Below are 20781 nucleotides of genomic sequence, written 5' to 3'. Positions count from 1 at the left end.
GAGTCAGAGTTTTCCTTCTCTGATGTGCCCTGACTGGAAGATCGAACCAGCGACACTTAGCTCGCAGGCCGACGCTCAATCCACTGAGCCAAACCAGCCAGGGGGTTAGGTTTACAGTTATTCATATGGAAAAAGACATGCAAGTTATGAATATTGCAATAGCTTTATTAACTCTGTTTCATGTGCTCATAACTGTAGTTTTGCATACCCCTGTATGTATAAATGCCTTTGTTTGGCCTTCAAATCTTTCACAGCAAATTTCATCTAAACTTGGTTGTGTGAGATACAGGAAATGAGAAAGGATCTAGTCTTATCCTAAGCAGGTAGCATAGCATCTGACACACAGTACACACTAAATAGAAACTTCCTAGAGTGGAAAAAGGGAAACTTGGTTATTATACAAGTGGCACCATGCCACTCTACTACATAAAAACCTTTACTGGATTTTCACTGTCTACAGAATATAGTCCCAGCTTCTGAGCACAAGTTGACTCTCGCAGACTCTCTTGCCATGCTTGAATGAGCGCGCGGGGCTCCAGCTTTAAAGAATCACTTGCTTTCTGTACTAATGGGCCTTTGCATATAATGTCTCGCTCTGATTTTATGTATGCCTCATATTTGTCTTTCAAGATTAAATTCAGAAACTTCTTTGACCCATTCCATTCTGGTTTGGCTGCTCTTAAGTATAACTCTATCATTAACATGTATTTTTTTATGTCTGTTTCTGTTTCCCCCACTCAATGGTAAGATCTTTGAGGACAAGATAATATCTTTATTATTTTCCAGGGCCTACCACTGTACTCATACTTAATATATTTCAGGGAAAACACGTTTTTCTCTTCTATTGGCTATAACTAATGAGCAATTATACTGGCTATCTCTTAACTTGGCTACAATCAAGTAACTATATATAACCAACAAGCTGCTTAACTGACTGGATTTACTATCCCACTGCAAGTCCATTGAGTTCTATACTGTGCTCCATCTAATCCGAAAAAAACCTGAATTTTGAACTTACATCTTTTTCCCAATGTCATTCTGAACTTCAACTTTTGAAATTTTTATCTTTGTGCACATGTATAAAATATTAGTATCATACAGTGTTTTTGCTTATCTAATTCCTCAAAGTTCTATTAGCCTTATAGTACTTTGTCAGACTTCCACACAATATTTTGCCACATATTAAGAGTCAGTCAACTATTCACTTTATACATTATGACATAAACTTTTTATAGTTAGGCCCATGTTCTGTTTGCCATTCTATCTTTTCCTAAGTAACATTTTTTTCTGGACAACAGAAAATACTCAATGTTAAGTTAATGAGAATCTGTATTACCATGAACCTCAGAACACAGCGCAACAGAAACCGAGTAACAAAACTCCAAGGCTATGCAGGAGAATGTGTCACTGTGTGTACGGCAACATATTCTTTTATAAAACTCTGTAATACTGAGACTTAAATTTCTTTTAATGCTTACTGGCTTTTCTATGCTTCAGCACTAACTCTTCAATCAACTTACTTTATATTCTCATTTGCAGGTACTTCAGGCAGTTGCACAGTAATCATGCCATCCAAGTTGGTCTTCCCGATGAAGGCAGGCTTGGTCCGTAGGACATCTGGGGCAGTCTTCGCTGTCACCCTGTGCTGCAGTCCACCAGCACTGTTTCCACGGTTTGTCAGCACGAATGAGTATGACTTCTCAGGCTTGAGGTTGACAATTAACTTCTGTGTAGCTCTACCATCCACTTCTTCTACCATTTTCCCATCATCATAGAGAATCTAAGGAGATATAACCAATCATAGAGATTCGGTTATCAAAGAGGCAATGTATATTTTCTAAACTCATGTGCTCTTGCTTAGAGAAAATCCTATCCTGTCAATTCTAATTTTGGGTAATTCCTAAACCAATAAGTATTCATAAATTCTACAGATTGTGTCAAATTTTCATTCAGTTCTTCCTGTGTAATGGTATAATGTTTATAACTCTAGCAAAAATACACAAAGAAGTGTATAATAACTTTTCAGTATTTGGCTTGTCAGTTGTATGTGACAGAAATGGAATGTGTGCAGAAATGCTTTAGGTCCCCGATGTGTTATATACATCACTTTTTTTCTAAGTTTCCATTCTTGTTCCTAAATATACTTTAACTTTCAGAAATGTTCTTCTATTCTTTATTTCACAGACCTGTACTTCTTGCTAGCACCTCTCAGTATCTCTCAATAGAGTTTTAACTCTCAAGTAGAGTTTAAAATGTGCAAAGAAGTCAGGCCAATAAACAATTTCAAAAAATCTGTTGCATTATACATAGGTAGTGACCTCATAAATTTCATTTTCTGTTGGAAAAACAAAAACACTCAGCTATTAAAAGTTCAACTTGGAAATACTAGGTCACCTATGAAGTAATGCCAGCACCAGGCTGGAGCTCCTGCCTCCTCTTTAGAGTGGAAAAGTCACACTGCGGAAGTGCCTGACTCAGTCTGTTATGTGGAAGCCACAAAGGAGACTAGCCAGCACGTGTGCCAGAATGAGAGCAGTCTGTACGCTTTCGAGGTAACTTATCCAGTTAAGCTGCCCCCTGCACTTTTAGCTATGATTTCTTACACATAAGAAAACAACTTACTTTGAAAGGCATGGCAGAATTATAATTCTCTGGAATCTCCCAAGACAGTAGCACTGAAGTCTTCATTACTGCTTTGACATGAAAATTTTTTGCAAACACTGCTGGAAAAGGAAAAACAGTGTATTTAAACTACACCTAAAAACTATGACCTGTCCTTTTCCACCATGGACCATAGAGCTTAAGCTAGATGCTTTCTGCTTTGATCAGAGACAGAGTGTGATTTGCCTACCTGTTCAGAGCATTCATTTAAATACATCATTCTCATAAAGATCTCTCTTTTCTCTCCATTCAGTCAACTAGATGGTATTTTTCTTACCTGAGGACAGTGGGGTGCTGTCAGCCAGACTTGCTTGGCATTCTATAACTGAAATCTAATGCATCCAAAACATATTAAGTTTCATATACTTTACCTTTTTGCTTTTGCTGAACCTATTAATAGGAATGGGTCGATCAGTTATTTATAGCTTCAAAATACTGATTTCCAAAGACTGATATTCCTTTAAAGGAGGAAGGCCATAAGCAGACAAATCCTACCTTGATCCACAGGCAGTGTCCTGAACTGGACACTGGGACTATATGGCCCGGGCCCTTTGCTCGTGTGAGCACGTACTTTTACGTCATATGTGGTATCTGGTTTTAAGCCACTGAGTGTCACAGTGGTGTCAGCTGGAATAATAAGCTGCTCCATTGGAAGAAGAGGGATGTTGATATCCCTATACAGAAGGGTATACTTGGTGATAATGCCATTTCTCTCTGCCAGGACAGGTGGTTGCCAAGACAGCTGGACAGAGGCTGAAGTGGTGCCTTCTGAGTGGAGGTTTTGAGGGAATCCAGTCGGGACTTCTTCTGGAACAGAAATTTCCTTCACCATCTCCTCCCCAAAGCCCACTTTGTTTCTGGCTGAGAGCCTGAAGATATAGGATGCTCCTTTGTGGATGTCTGTAGCTGTGAAATGATCTTCTTTTTCAGAGAACTCAAGAGTGGTGAGCAGCTCTGTATCCTTCCGGCCAAATTTTAGACGGTAACCTTGAAGAGGTCCAAATGTGTCCACAGGCGGATGCCACTGAATGAGTGCAGTATTCATCTGAGTGTGGCTAATCAGAAGCCGGGGTTTCCCTGGAACTGAAGCACACAGGATGCTGTGGTAAGACCTGCTTACATGGATGCTCACATTTCAGTTACTGCTGAATGGAAATAGCACTCTATAGGCATTTCCATTTCTTACTTTTTAAAAAAAAGGCTAACTGAGTCTGTGTACCTTTGTGGCAATATGCTCCTTCTTCTACTCTATTAAGGTAGGGCTAACCACTAGAATTTGGTAATGAATACAAAATAGGAATTACTAAAATAATAATTTGAGGGACTATTTTAATATCTTTACACTTCAGAGTTTCATACATAAAGGTTCATGTCACAGAGAAATGAATGAGTAAAAATTAGCCAATTACATATAGCTAATAATGGCAAGTATAACATACATAATTATTGGTTGCATGTAATGTACCAGGCATTGTGCTAAGAGTATTACATGTAGTATCTCATTTGGTTTACATTCCTTACTCCTGACTACATGCTCTGATTAGTTATCATCATTATGTATAATAAGAAAGTAAAATCCAGAGGGCTAGAACACTACAAGGTCAAATGTGTAGTGAGAAAAGTATAATACAAACCCAAGTCTATCTGGACATAATTAACTATACTATTATGTTGCTTGTAAGTTTCCAAAACAGTCGTTCAAAATAACATTACTTTGACTTACTATGGATGTAGTGTGCATTTTCTGTCTATACTTACTACCCACACCAGTCACCCCCATCCATTTATTCATCTTTAGAATAGGAATTATGTTATAACCTATACCATAATCTTATTGTGAATATTAAATGAGGAAAGCACATAAAAGTCTTCACACAAGGGATATGAACAGTAGTAAACAACACAGAGCCAGAAGTTTCTTCGAGCATAGTCCAAAGATGGGGGAGGATGAAGAGAATCAGCAGAATCAAAAGAAATCAAGATGGCAGAAAGGTAGGAAAGCTTACACTGATGAGAGACTGGCAATGAAAAATAGTATTATGGGGATGTAGATAAATATAAAACAAGTAAGCAACAATAAAACTATGAAGATGATGAGACAACACATAGAAAATTAACCTGAGTAATAACCTGGTTAACCTATTCATTGTGTATTTTAGAAAGTTGGAACCCCAGTGGTATCATGCTTTGCCCAAGAATATGTTCATTAAGATAACTGTATTCTTTGCTAATGAAGTAATGGTTTTGTTTCACATGTTGGGTAAGTTCATGTAACTCATTTAACCCACAATGTATGGGAAGAATAGTTCCTGAAGGTGGTACGGGCTATATATGTATATGTTGAAGGTGGGCTCAGGGAACACATTAAACCAAACCAAAAATTGCGCACTCATTGCTTCTCAGGAAATTACACATCAGAGATCTTATCAACTAAGAAATTCTCAAACTACACTCCAATCATTAAGTTAGAGTGTGTGAATTATTCCCCTCTTATCCCCTCTTATCCACTGTTTGACTTTCTTCAGTTTCAGTTATCCACTCAGTTATCCTTGGTCAACCATAGCCTGAAAATATTAAATGAAAAATTCCAATAATAAACAATTTGTAAGTTTTAAATTCTGAGCAGCCATGATGAAATCTTGACCTACCCCACTCCATCCTGCCCAGGACCTGAATCATCCTTTTGTTTGTTGCCTCCACGCTGTATGTTAGTCACTTAGTAGCTATCTCCACGATCGGATTGACTGCCTCGGTATCTCAGTGCTCGTGTTCAAGCAACCCTTATTTTACTTAATAACAGCCCCAAAGTGCAAGGGCAATGATGCTGGCAATTCAGATGTGCCAAAGAGAAGCCTTAAAGTGCCTCCTTTAAGTGAAAGGTGAGTACACTACAAGAAGATATTGAGAGAGAGCACAGTCACTGAACTTTTATTTCAGTATATTGTTAAGACTTGTTCTCTTTTTAGTTATTGTTCACCTCTCACTGTGCCTAATTTATAAAGTAAACTTTATCATAGGTATGCATGTATAAGAAAAAATATAGTATTATAGAATTCAGTAATATCTTTGGTTTCAGGCATCCTTGGGGGTCATGTAAGGTACTCTCTGTAGATAAGGAGGCACTACTGTATTTTTATTTTAAATATGTTTAAAATTATTTTCATTTTAAAAATCACTTTAAGATAGACATTGGGAGACATCCTTAATTTCCCTTTAGGTGTGTATAACATTTACATGATTTGCCTATTAAAATGTCAGTGATGTCAATGATTAAACATTTGAGACACTGCTGAAAAAATACAGGCCTTTCAACAGAAAACATACCATTCAGGAAACAAAACCCAGTTGAAACAATTGGGTGGAACCATAACTATGTAGTCTCAACATTTTATAGACACAATATATTTTATTAAACATATTTAGCAAAATATTCTAAAATTCTGGAACTGTATAGTAGTATGTACACTGTTTCTATAAGATGCATGTAAAGCCAGAATAAATGAAACACTTTTAATTTTCTTGATTGAACCACAAATATAGTTTCATTCTAATATTTGTCAGCCAAAGAGGAATATGTTTTTATCATCTGGCATTTCACTTTATAATATTGCTGTGGTACAAGTTTGAAGAAATACAATGGGCAGTTAAATTCTAAAACAAAAACACACTGGCCTTATAAAAATGTATATTCTTCTTCTGGGGTAGTCAAAGCTTAGGGTGGACTAATGCCTTGTTTGTTTGTTCATTTGAATGCTGGCATGCCCTTTCCTATTTGGGGATATACAAGCTATGGGCTTAGAATCATGGGGTCAAGTAATGCTCTAGAAATAAGAGCATCAGTTCTGACCTGCTGATTTCCACCGCTGTGCCAGGAGCTTCTCAGTCTGCTCCCCATTCAATACCACAAAGGTCATTCCTCCCCCTGGCAGAAGTTCACTAACCCTGAAGACTACTGAGACAACACATCTTGAAACACCAAGCTACAAAAGTAAACAACTTGACAAAGAAAGGAATGCTGCGGCAGCTAGGGAAAGAGTCCCACCTTTGCCTCAGGAGAGGCTGCTGCATGAAGGGAATGACTACAATCTAAACACCGTGTGTTAAGAATAGAGGTAGTTCAAGCTGGGGTAAGGGTTTTCGGTATTTCATCCAAGTAACAGATAAAATAAAAGGGAAAATAAATGCAGAGAGTTCTACAACACTGCATATATGGTTTTAAAGAGTTATCCAAATCTCTACATATTAGTAATGAAACCCATTCCATTTCTGATTCCTAGAAAATTTATGCATAAAACTCATACCATATGCTCACTTTGTGCAAAGACTTATACAGAGACACACAGGCATTTGGGTGGGAAAAGAGAAATGGGTAATGCAGGGTCTATGTCCTCTGATCAGTGCATATCCTGAGGGGGGGCAGTAAATGAAGAGATGCAGTAGGTGGTCCTATTTGTAGAGCTGGCTCAAGGTTTCCAGTGCCATAAGGTTACTGTGTGGACCACTTTTAAAGGTCATCCAGTAGCAGACTCAATGGCCCTGCTTGCTTCAGCCCAGGAGCAGGAGAGTTGGCAAGATGAACAAGTCTTAAATGGTAACTCCAGAGAGTTTAGAGGTCATTTTTACTAGTGTCTCAGTGAAGAAGCAGAGAGAGCCCAGGTGCATATTAAATATGCTAACTCTAAGTTATGTCATGACATACGTATATGTAATCTCTTCTCCCTTTTGCTTTTTAATTTTCCTTCACTTATTAGTTTCTTTGTTGTTAAATATCTTTTAGAACTTCATAAATGCTATACACGTGTTGCCACCCTTTATTTCTTAGCTATAACAAGCGGAGGGGATCAAGTGAGGCACTGAGTCAGTCCAATGGCTCTAAATTTAGCTTCAATTTAACCTAGCACCTAAGAAGAAACAATCATAATTGACTTGTCTAAGCCTATTATGTCCAAATTCTCCATGTCACAGTCATCTTTTCTTTCATCCTTAAACATAGCTGCTCAGAACAGTAATGAAATTTATGTACAAACATAGAGAAAAGTTCAAACCAATGAATTTGCTGATTGCCTTAAGTCTCAAGATTTCATGCAATAGGCCAAAGTGTATGATACTGGACAATGTGGGAATCAACAAAGAAACTACAAAAATGTCACAACCTCTGAAACATAAAAGCCAACATTTTATTCAAAATTATTCCTGAGGTTACACAAATCTTACATGGATTGCTTAAGTTATGGCCAGTCCATTTTGTTTCAAAGATGATTTACAGATTTTAGAAATAATGTATTATACACCAACACATCCTACTATCAGGAATTTTACTATCAAAATAAAATTTCATGAGAATTCCTGAATTTTCCATAGGAGCAATTACTAAATATCCTTATAACTGTGGTTTATAGAAAGCTCATATGTGAGAAAAACTCAACAATTCTTCATAATCACATAAATATAAGGATTTTTTTGAAATAGTATATGAAAACAAAAGAAAAAATTAATGAGTTCACTGATTACTTTGGGATAAACCATGACTGGGGAATGTTTTTGTTTTGTTTTGTTTTTAAACTTTCACTTAAATAGGAAAAAAAATGCAACAAACTACAGATTTTCTCTAAAAGGGATTATAAATCTGAATTCACCCACCGCCAAGCCAGACTCAGTGGGAAGGTCCCAACAAAATAAATGAAATAAATATGCAGGTATCTAAATTATAAGTATTTCCTACCTCAATACCTAAGTCTTCACTGATTAACAAAGATTGGAAATTGTGAGCGAAAATTCCAAAATAATTCTATGTAAAATAAGATAAACAATTCTAAATAATTTTCTGGATGGTGACTAAAAAGTGATGAGCTAGTCTTTAAAATAGACAATATTATTCCTTTCTCTTGGATCCACATTCTTTGGCTATATATCCTTTATTTTTTCCTCCTTGTTGTAGAACCTTCATCTTATTGGGAAGAGGAGTTTGATGTTTCATGCAGGACATTTCAGACTTCTTAAGATGTAGTTATAAATATGAGTGAAGAAGATAAAGTTTCTTCTTTTGGGATTAAATTTCATGGGTTTAGCCTTGGTTCTCTATATTCAAATAAAGGCTGGTTCCATAACAAGACACTCAGCATGCCCCCCAATAAGCATGTACCTGCTTGGCATGGCAATAAATTAGGCTGATACAAAGGCATTCTAAAAAAAGGAAAAATAAAATCCCAGAAGATTGTCTTGACGGATGCCATCTATAATCCTGCTGCTTGAGGCAGTTCCAGGTACAGGATGTGAGTGAGGCAAACCTTATGACATTTAGACAAAGCTGGCCATGAGCATGGCACACAGGAGGGTACTAACCATCACAGTGGTTCTTTGCTTTGTGCCTTCACGTAGAGGCGTGTTCCTAAAAAGTTATGTGAGAAGTAATTTTGGAAGAGTAAATCAAATCACAGTTTAAATGTTCCATAACATATTTGTATGGAAAGGGACCAGAGGAAAATCCTTTTGTAATTGCCTCTTAATTTATTAGTTTACAATGCCAGGTCTTCCTTCATTCTAGTTTTTCCTACTGCGGCCAATGAAAGAAACTCTAAAGAGCATTGAGCTTTGGAAAAGAGCAATCTGATATTTAGCCTTTTGGTTTCCTTCATTTTCTTTTCTGTTCCCTATCTTTTGTGAAATTTATCCTCTTTCAAGTCCCCATAGCAAGGGGTGAGGAGGAGAAAATGACAAAAAATAAAACTAAGTCAACACCTAGCTTCAGATGGCAGCTCTCCTAACAGGGTTTGCTGCTGTGAGAGTTCGAAGCTGTTGAGTGACCTCCCTACCTAGCTGATGTGCCCTCTGAACCCCATTGATTGCTCCTTCATATAGCTTAAGCTTCAGCTCAAATATCCTGCCTCACAGAGACCTCCAATTACTCTCACCAAAATCACCCTTAGGGGCTGCCCTATCCTTAATGCCAACATGCCTTTATTTTTCAGTTTATCACTCACTGACATTTTATTATATACTAATGTGTTCACTTGCTAATTTGCTAGTCTTGGTCAGGAGACAAATTTCAGGATGGCAGTTTGTGTTGCTGATGGATGTATGCTCAGCAATGGGAATAGTGCCTGACACATAGTAGATGTTCCAAAAATTATTTGTTAAATGAATAATATATATATATATATATATATATATATATATATATATATACACATACACATTCACATATACACAAGCAAAGCTGACCACAGCCTTCTTCTCCCTCTGTTAGAAGCCACTCATCCTATTAGGAAAACTAGTTTTACTGCCGCCCAAAACATGCTCAAGGTACATATACGCACACATGTCGTTACCTGCTCCTGTGGTGGACACCAGTTTTGGCTTGCTGCGAGCACCATCGCCTTTGGTGGTGTAGGCTGTGACAGTGAGGGAGTAGGAAGTTTCAGGCTGCAGCCCAGAAATAATCATATCCTGAAATGACACAGCAGAATGAGGCTCTGAGTGCTCCTGGGGGAACATGGCGGCATCCGTTCTCATTGCTGTGCATGCTTAAACACCCCCTGCAGCCATGCCAAGCACTGGGAGTTTCATGCCTGGAGCTCATGCTATGGATCATCTGTTTCCATGCTGACACTGGACTGGGGTCAGCCCTCTTAAGAGGCAGCTCTAAGGGAAAGTAGTTAAAGACATGAAACCTGGGACCAGACCTCCTGAATTCTTGAATGTAAACCTGCTTCCCCTTATTTATTAACTTGGTGATGCAGGGTCTAGCAGTTTAACTCCTCTGTGCCTCAGTTTCCCATGTGAAGGTAGGAATAATAAGACTTCATAGGGCCACTAGAGGACTAAATGGGTTATGTCAGGTAAACAGAAATGTGCCTGGCTCATTGTGAGACATCCATAAACTAGCTGTTAGTTTATGACAGCAGCTCTCCAAAATGCATCCACCATGGCCGGGCCCTCAGACTGGTGATATGGCCAATGCTAATAGTCTGCTTTATTACCATGGAAGTATTTTGCCAAATGGCTAATCTTTTGGACCTAGATATCGTGAGAGACAGACACATTTCTTGGGACTCAAGAAACATATTATTGATTAACTATATAGGCTATGAACTATAATCATTATACACTAAGGAGGATTTTCTGTTCATCTGAAGAAGCTTCTGATCTAAAACCAAAGAACAGAACTTATTCTACCATATCACAAATATGTGTTCTATTAATTTGGACTGTTTAGAAAATGTTAACTATCACCAACTATTTATCAAAATTCTCAGTTTTATCTCAGTAAGGGCCCAAAGCTGTGGTAGTTATCAAGACTAGATAACCACAGAACTGTTCTTCCAAATTGGAGGTCACCTGATTCTTTAGATAGTGCTGGTTATTAATTTGTCCCAATATTTTCTTTAGATCTCCACACCCACATACACACAGAGCAATAAAAACAAAGCAAAACAAAACAAAACAAATAAAAAATCCTTTGGTACAGCTATGTTTTCAAATTAAGTGCGGCAAATTTAAGAAAAAAGACAATGCTGTTGTTTTCCACATCTAAAGACAATGCAAGTGGGTGTTTGGTGAATGGGCTGGATTGTGTGAGGGACAGTAGGGTTTTTCTGTACAAGGCTGTAATGGGCACCAAAGAACTCATTGTTGAATCTGATCCCAAATATGACAGCTTTTACGAGGTGCTTTCCTCAACAAAGTAGGAGTAGCATCAAGGTGGAAATTCAAGAATATTGAGTACCATCTTGAAGAGCCATGGGAAATACTATTTTGTAAGATAAATGGACTAAATTTGGGAGATAAATTTTATTTTCAGGAATTTGGAATGGTTTCACTAACATTACAGAGAATATAAAAACCAGTTGAACCACCCCAGGAGTGGTGTTTTAAACTGAGGCAGACAATAGCTATTACAAAAATTATGATGGGCAAACGACAACATTATTGTTTTCAGGGTCCCCTTTCACATGCCACTGGATTGCTGCGGAAAGTACACAAGGTGGGAAGAAGAAAAGAAGGCTTGGTTCTGTCATCAAATTGTGACAAGAAATTTATATACGCTGAGCCTGGTACATGTTTCTCATTTATAAAATCGGGGTTAACAACATGTGTCCTTCCTCTAGCACAGGCTGTGGCAGGATAATGTAAATAATGTGATTTGAAATTGTCAAGGTCCCTGTGGTGGTATAATCTCAGCTGGCTACACCTCTGTCTGCCTGGATCACATAATCTCTTAGGTTACATTTTCTTCCTCTAAGCTCCGGGTGTAGTTCCTCGGTGGTTCTGTACTCTCTATGGGTTAGTGTATCTGAGATCATGGCCATAGTTCCTCATTCTCTTGGTCTTTTCCTATCCCAGCTCCACTCAAGTTCTTGCCCCTTCCTATTAAAGGCTGGCATTACTGGATGTTCTGTAGCAGTCACAGGTCTGCATTTCGCTCTAGTCCAAAAACAAAACAAACAAAACAACCTAAAAGGCTTTTTAAAAATGTCTATATACTAAATTCATTTGTAGCCCTGACTTCCCAGGAAGGCTCCAGAGGCATATATACTGTAAATATCTGCTGGACGTTTTCCCTAGACTGTTATTGTCACCACAAACTTAGCTTAACTAAAGCTTAAAAGTTCATTCCTGGAAGCAGACTCCCCTCTTTACTTGCCATATTTTAATGAATGGTGGAGCATCGTCAAAACTCAGAAGTGACACTTTGGTCTTTTCTCTTTCCTCAAATTCATAGCTAGTCAACAAGTTTTTGTCAATTCTTTAAAATATTTATCCTAACCACCCCTTTTCCCCTTTCTGCTGTCTCAACTCTGTTTTCCTATTTACTATCCTTTTTCTTTCTAACCTTTCCATTAAGTCTGCAGGTAATGACCCATTCAGTAAGTCATGAAATGAATTTAGTCAGTCATAACCAGCATTAAAATATATATATATTTGAATCAAAATACTAAAGTTTACATATAGTTAAAGGTAAGGTATTACTTTAAACATATGCATTCATCATGACATATGATGCATTTTTTACTATGGGTCATAGTCAAAGTTTATAAAACACTGCTATACTATTGATTTTTCAATATTATATTAAAACTTAGTTCTTAGCTATATTGAGCACTTACTAACCTGAGCCCTTTATTTCAGTCAAATTGGTAAGCTCATTTTACCTGGCTCTCTTGACCGCCTCAATGGCTACTTCTGCTGTGCTCATGTTTAGAAGATACGTTTCCACCTTCAACTCCCTAGCATACAAAAGCATGTGCGCACATGTACACACCACACACACACACACACGCACACACTTTCATTTCTTTGATCCCTACTTATTTTTTAAGTTTTCAGGACCTCTTCTGCCATCCTGGTCTACTGTCTCTAAACACATAGGTCTTAGTGCCATTGTCACTCATGTACTAATTAATTACATTGCTTGATGTCACCATGCATATTGTATTTTATGAAACTTTTCTGAAATTTGCATCTTTCCTAGTCACCTAGACTGTAAGCACCTAGAAGGAAGGTGTTGCATCTTGTGGCCCCCACCGCAGACTATATATAATCAGTTCATAATAAATAACATAATCCACTCATTCAAATCTTTTAAAAAATGCCTCACTCAGTAAGGTACTTTCTACTTCCTTGCATGACTCATTCAAGTCTGCTCAAATTTGTATGGCTACAACAAAGAATTGCCACTTATAGATAGAAGTAATTACTCCTGGATCTATGTCATGTTATTCACTGAATATGAGAGACTGGAGTAGCACTTAAGAGCAGCCTACAACATAAAACTTGACATCTCAGGTCTGTGTTAGCCTCCACTTAAAGCGTGCCTCCTCTAACTATGTCATAATGCAGAGTTAGTAGCAGCCCCAAAATTACATGAGCTCATGGTATTTCTTAGACAATCAGTAGCACCATGCCAATTTCACAAACAAAACCAAAATACAAAGTATATTGTGAAGATAATTTTTAAAAAAATTGTTAATTCATGCATTGTAACAGTGATGACATATCACAAATAAGTGAAATAGGAGTATCAGAAAATAATAAGCATGTAAAATGTTTTGACAAAGCAGTAAAAAATTACTCACATGTTCAGTAGTATCATCAAATTCCCACTGATTGAGATTAAGAGGGTTGGGGAGGTAGAAACAAAATAAAAAGAAATGAAGAGAAATTTGTAGTCTGGTAAAGGCAATAGGTGCCCTTGTTAGATTTAAAAAAAAAAAAAAAAAAAAAAAAGGCAACTGAAGTGTGTACAATAAAATCCCAAAGAGTATAAGTGTGTTATGTTGCCAGTTTCACTCTCAATTGAAAGGTCAACAGAAAATATGCTCTGTATTGTTATCATTAAAACCAGCTGTTTTCCCAAATTTTGTATTGAAATAAAGCAAGAAGGCATAGTAAAAAGCTAATGCACAGTACTTTGCGACATTCATTTTGACTTTTTCCTTAAATTATATAGTTAATTCAAGTCACTGTAAGATTAACATCTCTCATTATTATTGAAATTCAATAGTCCTGGTGGAAGTCCTGCAAGATTTAATGAAATTTCAAGAGTAGTCAAAAAGAAAATAAGAGATGGGAGAAAAAAGAATAAAGAAATAAGGGGGAAAAAAAGAACACAAAGAAAATCAGCAAATCAATAAATAAAAGTCAAAGTAGAAAAGAGGGAAAAAAAGGATTGAGTGGCATTTAAGGCAATTTTGTATTACATAATTCTGTTTTCTACCATACTTCCAATAAAAAGAACAATATAACTCCAGTTCTATAATGTAATGTTACCTAACAACAGAACATTAAATCATGATGGTCTATCAACTTCTTTTCCCCAATTGCAGACTTACACAATCAATATAACCACTATGGCTTTATTCTATATTATGAGAATGTTCTATTTTACAGGCAGCATAAACTGAATATTTGAAAATGCAAGTCAGTGGCCCTTTTCCCAATTTAAGGGACACTGTGAAACATTTGCAGAAGCGGCCTCTAAACCAAAACCATACACCCAGATTAAAGGTAGGTAAATTAGCTGCTCATCCAGATCTCTAGTTAGAATGTTTCAAGACTGAAGTAAACATTATCATCTTTATAAATGGATTTTTTCAGGACTTGGGGTATTTTCCATAGCGCCACAGAGCTATTTATTTGCCCTCTTATTTTCATTGAGACAAAGATGCAAAATTTGGCAACCTGGAGCAGTAGTTAACAACTTGACTCATAATCTTCCTCACTTCCACACAAAACAAGAAATTTTCCATTGAAATGTTTCAAATGTTCACAAATATCAACCACTGCCATGCCGGTTACCAATTTGCTGGATAAGCAAAGCACATCCCTATTCATAATATCCAATCACTAATGGACCAAGCATAGGTAAGCTAGTTCATGGATCATGTATAATCTCTAGCAGGGCAGTAACTGATTAAAATCTTCCTCTCCCTTTTAGAAAAATATGACATATGGATTTATCACAATACTATCTTTGAATCACAACTAATTTATGAAAAAAAATTGATGCTCTATTTTAAACAACTGATTACAAAACAAAATTATGAGAGTACATAGTTATAAACCACTGTCTTAGGATCAATTTCTCACATATTCAGTTAATACTTTTCTTAACTTGGCTCAACATGGGGAACCCATTTATTCCCTGGAAAACACTTAATTTTTATCTTGGTTATTATTTTCATTTTTGGGAAATGAATCAATTCTTTTCATAAAAAATGTAACTTAATAGACATTCTAAATAAAATACTATCTGGATGCCCTTTCCTGAACGAGAATGTCTATTTTTCAACAGGAAAAGTCTTATATTTAGAAATTAGGTCAACTTAATTCTAAATAGTTTTAATACAGCAGAAAATAGATGCTATCAGCAAAATTGCTTCTTAGAATTTTTCCCCTTGATTTGATTAAACCAGTTAATTTTTAAAGTCAGAAAGGCAAACTCAGATATAGCTATAGGGAGCTGAATATATGTATGTCAGGAAAACAGTTAACATGTTTTAAATCAGATGTGTCATTTCACTACAATTTATTTCCTCAACTGATGGCAACTCTGATTAAGAAGGTATATACATATTATGTGTTTTAAAAAGAGAATTTTGTACAGGATTTTTTTAAATGTAAAAATTAATTAAAATGGGGCCCATTTCAAGGCACAGAATAAAAAAAGTATCATAAAAGCACAGATACATGATTTCAGAGGCTTACCTGTGCATCAGCCAGCATAACATCCTTCAGCATGGGCTGGCCCTTGGGCTCACCATTTTCCATCCTCACATAATGCACCTGGTATCCTCTTATCTGGCCATGCTGTTTATTGGGCACAGGTGAGCGCCATGACACTTTAACAGATGTTGAGTTGACAGCCTCTACCTCGACTTTGCGAGGAGGACCACTAGGAACTGGAACAACATCATTGGATAAAAGAAAATTATAGGCACTTGTCCCACCCAGTCACGGCATTTTCTTTACTTAGTTTTTTTTTTTTTTTTCTTTTTTAATGGGCAGACCCCACTATGTTTCCTTTGTGGAACACAGACATTTTCAATCAATGAAAATGCTCAACCAATCTGCTTTACCTTTCAAGAAAAGATCAAAAAACATGACCAATGCCAAAAAAAAGTATGGAAGAAAAAAAGAGTATCAGAGAAATAGAAAAACATGTAAAAATGTACAAAAGCCAAGGAAGATGCTTTGAGGTTCAAAGCATTAAAGCACAAAGAGGTATAGCATTGAAATAATAACAAAAACTGTTTGTTGATTGCTGTGTGTTTTTTAAAGGTTTCTTTTTAGCAGAAAAAAAAAGATTCTTGATTATATGAATTTTCTTCTTTTTTTCTCATATCAAAGGTATTCCATACAACAAATGCCAAAAATTAAATGTCGAGCATCAGCGCTTCTGAAATATGCAAGACAAAAAAAAAAAAAAGGAAACAAGAAGATAAGAAGGCTGTTTTTAAAAATTAACTTCAAAATGTAAAAGAAGTGACTATAGAGAGTCACAAAAAATGCAGAAGACTTTAGATGGAGGTATAGAGGAAGAGCCTGGATTGCAAAATCATAGGAGCAAACTGTTCTTTTAAAAGGGAGCAAATTACTGTGTTGAGATTGAAAGAAAAAAAAAAAAAAAAAAAAAGCCCAGGCTGTAGCAAAGATAGGCCTTTGGCAAAAACTACTGACGTGAAAGCGATGTTGGGTTAAAAAAGATGAGCAGAGAAAAAACGGGTTACTGTTAGCCTATCGAAAGACAGCAGACCAAGACTGTGTAGAAGGGAGCAAACTGACGTAGCAGAGGCAACATACCATCTTCATCGGTTCGAATCAACACGGACAAGCTCTCAGGGCCAGGGCCGACATCTGTGTGGGCTGTCACAGTGATCCGGTACTCAGTCCATTTTTCCAGCTGTTCCAAAAGGTATTTGGTAGTGTCCGAAGGAATTCCCAAAATCTCGTGAGGTTTGTCATCTTCTCCGTCCACTGCAGTATACTTGATGGAGTATTCAGTAATAATGCCATTCTGTTTTTCCACTGGTGGAGGTTGCCAACTTACCAAAATGCTAGTGGAACTTGGGCTGGTACAACTAATGTCTTGAGGAGGAGCTGACGGCTCTTATTTTGGTAGTGAGTTAAAGGAGGGTTTGAGTGAAAGGACAGGAGTGGTTGGAAAAAAAAATGATAAAACAAAAGAAAAGGCAAAAATAAATAAACGAACATTAAGGGCAACAAAATAAAAATAAGGCTTTGAAATTTAAAATAAATGTTTAAAGATAAATTATATACCTTGGCTTAGTAATATGAATAAACCAAAAAATATGAATAAATGACCAAAAACAAATGTTAAGTAATGGGTGGGGGGAATATGTGAACATGAAACCTTGAGATAATAAAATCTCCAATAGAATTACCTACCTGCAATTTAAATTCTTCTTCTAAACCAATCCCTCGGTATTCCCCAGCCCTACTATACAAACTATCCAACTTCCAAAAAGCTGCAAATACTACAAGACTTATTACATGAGCAGCTTGATGAGGCTTCACAGATGCTATTTCAAGCTTTCATTTCTACATTCTAGAATGAGGGCTATTCATACACAGCATTCATTTGTGAAAGCATTCTTAGGTGTGAAAACCTGCAATAACTACTAGATACCCTCCCACCAATTCCATTTCTTGAAAAGAAAAGAAATAAAAACCCAACAAACATAAAAGAGTTCCCTCTGGCTATCTGAAAGAGATGATTGTGCCTGACCAGTTTTAATGAAAAGTGTTAACCTAACATTGATCATACCCCATACAGAGTGAGCATGCAGAATCAATAAAGGATGAAAAAGCATAGTCCAAGATGTACCTACCCGAGAGTAATGTCAGGCTTGTTGATTCTGACTGTAACTTGTACTTACCCTACATCAGCTTTCAGCTTTTAAAAAAATTATAACTCTTCTTGAGACACCATTGCTAGTGAAGAATTAGATTCCACCAGCAAATTTTGGTAAAATCAATAATAATCATCTATCCCTTACAAAGTGTCAATAATGCAGCCATTAAAAAAACTGTTTAAAAATCCTGAAAATCATCTTTTTTTGTTTTGTACATAATTCCTTTCATTTTCTATGTAATCATTCATATAAAGTAGGCTGACAAAAGAGTTAAAAGATAAACTTTCTTATTGCCCATCTCAAAATAAACTAGTCACCTTCTGGGTAATTATTTTCAATTAAATTAATAAACATAATTATTTGAAAAAATTAAAAAGGGATAAAGACCAATGCAGTATTATCATAAATTATTTTTAAGTTAATGACATATGTTCCTAAAAAACCAAACAAATGGGATAAGACATACATAATACATATATATATAATATTTAAGGCAATATATATGGTACAATGAGTAAATTATTTCATTTCTAATTTTTTGTATTTAAATATGTAGTTTGAATCTGTCAGTCTTTATATTGTGTAGTGCCAGGTTTATCCAATTGTTTAGACTATTATCAGTCTTTACAGGTCTTCTGTTTTCCATTAAAGTCAGCAAAAAGGAAAAGCTTTCTTTACTAACAAAAAGAAAATTCTCATTGAAAGCCTCATAAATTTGGAATAAGATTTGTAAAATCACTAGAATACCACATATTCTTGTATTTCAACTTATAAAACTATGTTAAATGCATCATCATTATTCATAATAAATTGAGTTATTCATTTAACAGCAAGAACTGATTTGTAATTCTTTTTAAAAAGATGGTTTGATTTTCATGACATGACTACTTTCAGTCCTTCTATTCTTTGAGAATATTCAACACCACTTGAAACTATTATTTTAATAAATAAAGAAAAGATTAGCTTTTGGTGTGCTTATAAAAAGTCCATTCTGTCTCTATATAAGTACATATGTATATATGTATGCAAAACCGTCACATTTGTAAACCATGCAAAATATAATATTAAAGCATATCACATTTTTTAAAATTAAATATCTGATTTTAAGAATTATCTTCTACAATATTACTTATTAGCCTGCCTACAATTCAAAGCATACATACAAAACTTCATTTCTATGCTTCAGATTTGAAAAGAAAGAGAATTTTATGGGAATAAATTATTATCACTAATGGATTAAGCACAGGAACCTAATACTTTTCATGTGTATAATTATGTTTGGAGAAAATGGAAGAATAATTTTTTATTATCAAAAACCCTGAAAGTATCTACAGAAGAATAAAATACCAAAGATTTGCTTATATGGAAGGAATGTCATCTTTTAAAATACATAAATATTATGTTTGTTGATAGGTCTAAAAATTAGATTAATATAGCATTCTCTTTACAAAATTTAATGCATTTCTGTTGTATATATCTATTGCATATCACTATATCAAAATCACTATAAAATATCAAAAAATTAAGACTATAACTCCACAAAACTATTCAACTCAAAGTAAATGGTTGTTTAATAGACTAATTATAAAAACATTAATAAAGATCAAATAGTATTATAAGCCACCAAACTTTCTATCAAAAACAATCTCCCATATAAGACTTTACAAAAACCAGTCTTAAAAATCTTCCTTGGACACAATGACTCCCCATTGTGATAAACACAACTATTCCTTACAGAAACAGTTCCAAAAAGAAATTGAACCTGAGGAAACAAAATAAAATTTAGGATTGCAAATGTACTTGTGATTATTCCATTGTTCCTAAATTTGTCCAAATAAAGATTTGCTGTGAATGTTCCAAATTTTCACATGTACTACTTGCAGAGTTAATAGCAAACTAGTCAAAAGAGCTGAATTTTTCTCTGAGTAGGAACAAATACATGAAATAAAGTGTTATTTGTTAGCAAAGTTAAAACCTGGGTGCTTAAAAAAGATAACGGTTTGGTCTTTCACCACCTCTTTTATTTCGCTAAAGCCTTCCTCTGATTATTATGTGCTGTTCTTAACCTGAATTTTGTTTCACAGTCTTGTAATTCATTTAATGGGGCTTGATCTAACTCCTTTTACCCATTTTTCTCACCTCTCAATCTCTCAGTTTAGGAAATGGGAGAAAAGAATCTGCAACTTGGACCAAGTTTGAAAACAACACAGGTCACGCTTGTACTCCAATCCTCCAAGTTCGACATTTGCTAGCATAGAGGCTGCTGACTATTAAGAATATTAATTAGCAGCTCTGTTTGTTGGTAGAGATAAAATCCAGCAATACCTCCTAGTGAAACAAAGGGCAGAAAGTAAGCAAAGAGAGACACCTACTTGACTGCATGGTTCTAGCTGATATTTCAGGAGTAGAAGCACCCAAGCCTTGAGGAGAGCGTGCAGCCAGTCGAAAGTAGTACAAGCTGTTTGGTTTCAGCCCTTGCAGTCTGTACGATGTCCCTGGCTCAATGGTAATTCGTTGCTGTGGATAAGTAACAAGAGAATTTGTTCATTTTCATTAAGGTTCAAGCAAGTATTTTTTATCATAATGCCTATGATCAAATAATCACACACAGAACCAACTGACTACCAAGGACACTGCTAAGGGAATTACATAATGAAAAAAGGCAAGTTTCTACAACAAATAAGATGATTGGAATAAGGGTGGCCATGGATCTTTCTCATGATGACATGGCTGTCCAAATGTATTA

The 20781-nt window shown here is 35.8% G+C and overlaps 1 protein-coding gene across 1 annotated transcript in view; it reads right to left on the bottom strand.

Annotated features, from left to right (window-relative positions):
- Nucleotides 1-20781, bottom strand: part of PTPRD (protein tyrosine phosphatase receptor type D) — a 520035-nt gene that overhangs the window by 160643 nt on the left and 338611 nt on the right. Inside the window, exons 10-17 of the mRNA XM_090274103.1 lie at nt 20408-20552; nt 16963-17268; nt 15868-16061; nt 13737-13763; nt 9990-10107; nt 3157-3744; nt 2623-2723; nt 1521-1780 (exon numbers count right to left, since the gene is read on the bottom strand). Of these exons, the coding sequence (XP_090130229.1) occupies nt 1521-1780; nt 2623-2723; nt 3157-3744; nt 9990-10107; nt 13737-13763; nt 15868-16061; nt 16963-17268; nt 20408-20552 (1739 nt within the window). The remainder of the gene's footprint in view (nt 1-1520; nt 1781-2622; nt 2724-3156; nt 3745-9989; nt 10108-13736; nt 13764-15867; nt 16062-16962; nt 17269-20407; nt 20553-20781) is intronic.

The sequence above is a fragment of the Furipterus horrens genome, unplaced genomic scaffold (genome assembly GCF_987537825.1).
Source record: "Furipterus horrens unplaced genomic scaffold, mFurHor1.1.pri manual_scaffold_4, whole genome shotgun sequence".
NCBI lineage: Eukaryota > Metazoa > Chordata > Mammalia > Chiroptera > Furipteridae > Furipterus > Furipterus horrens.
Note: the sequence above shows the minus strand (reverse complement) of the source record. Positions and strands in the feature narration are given on the sequence as shown.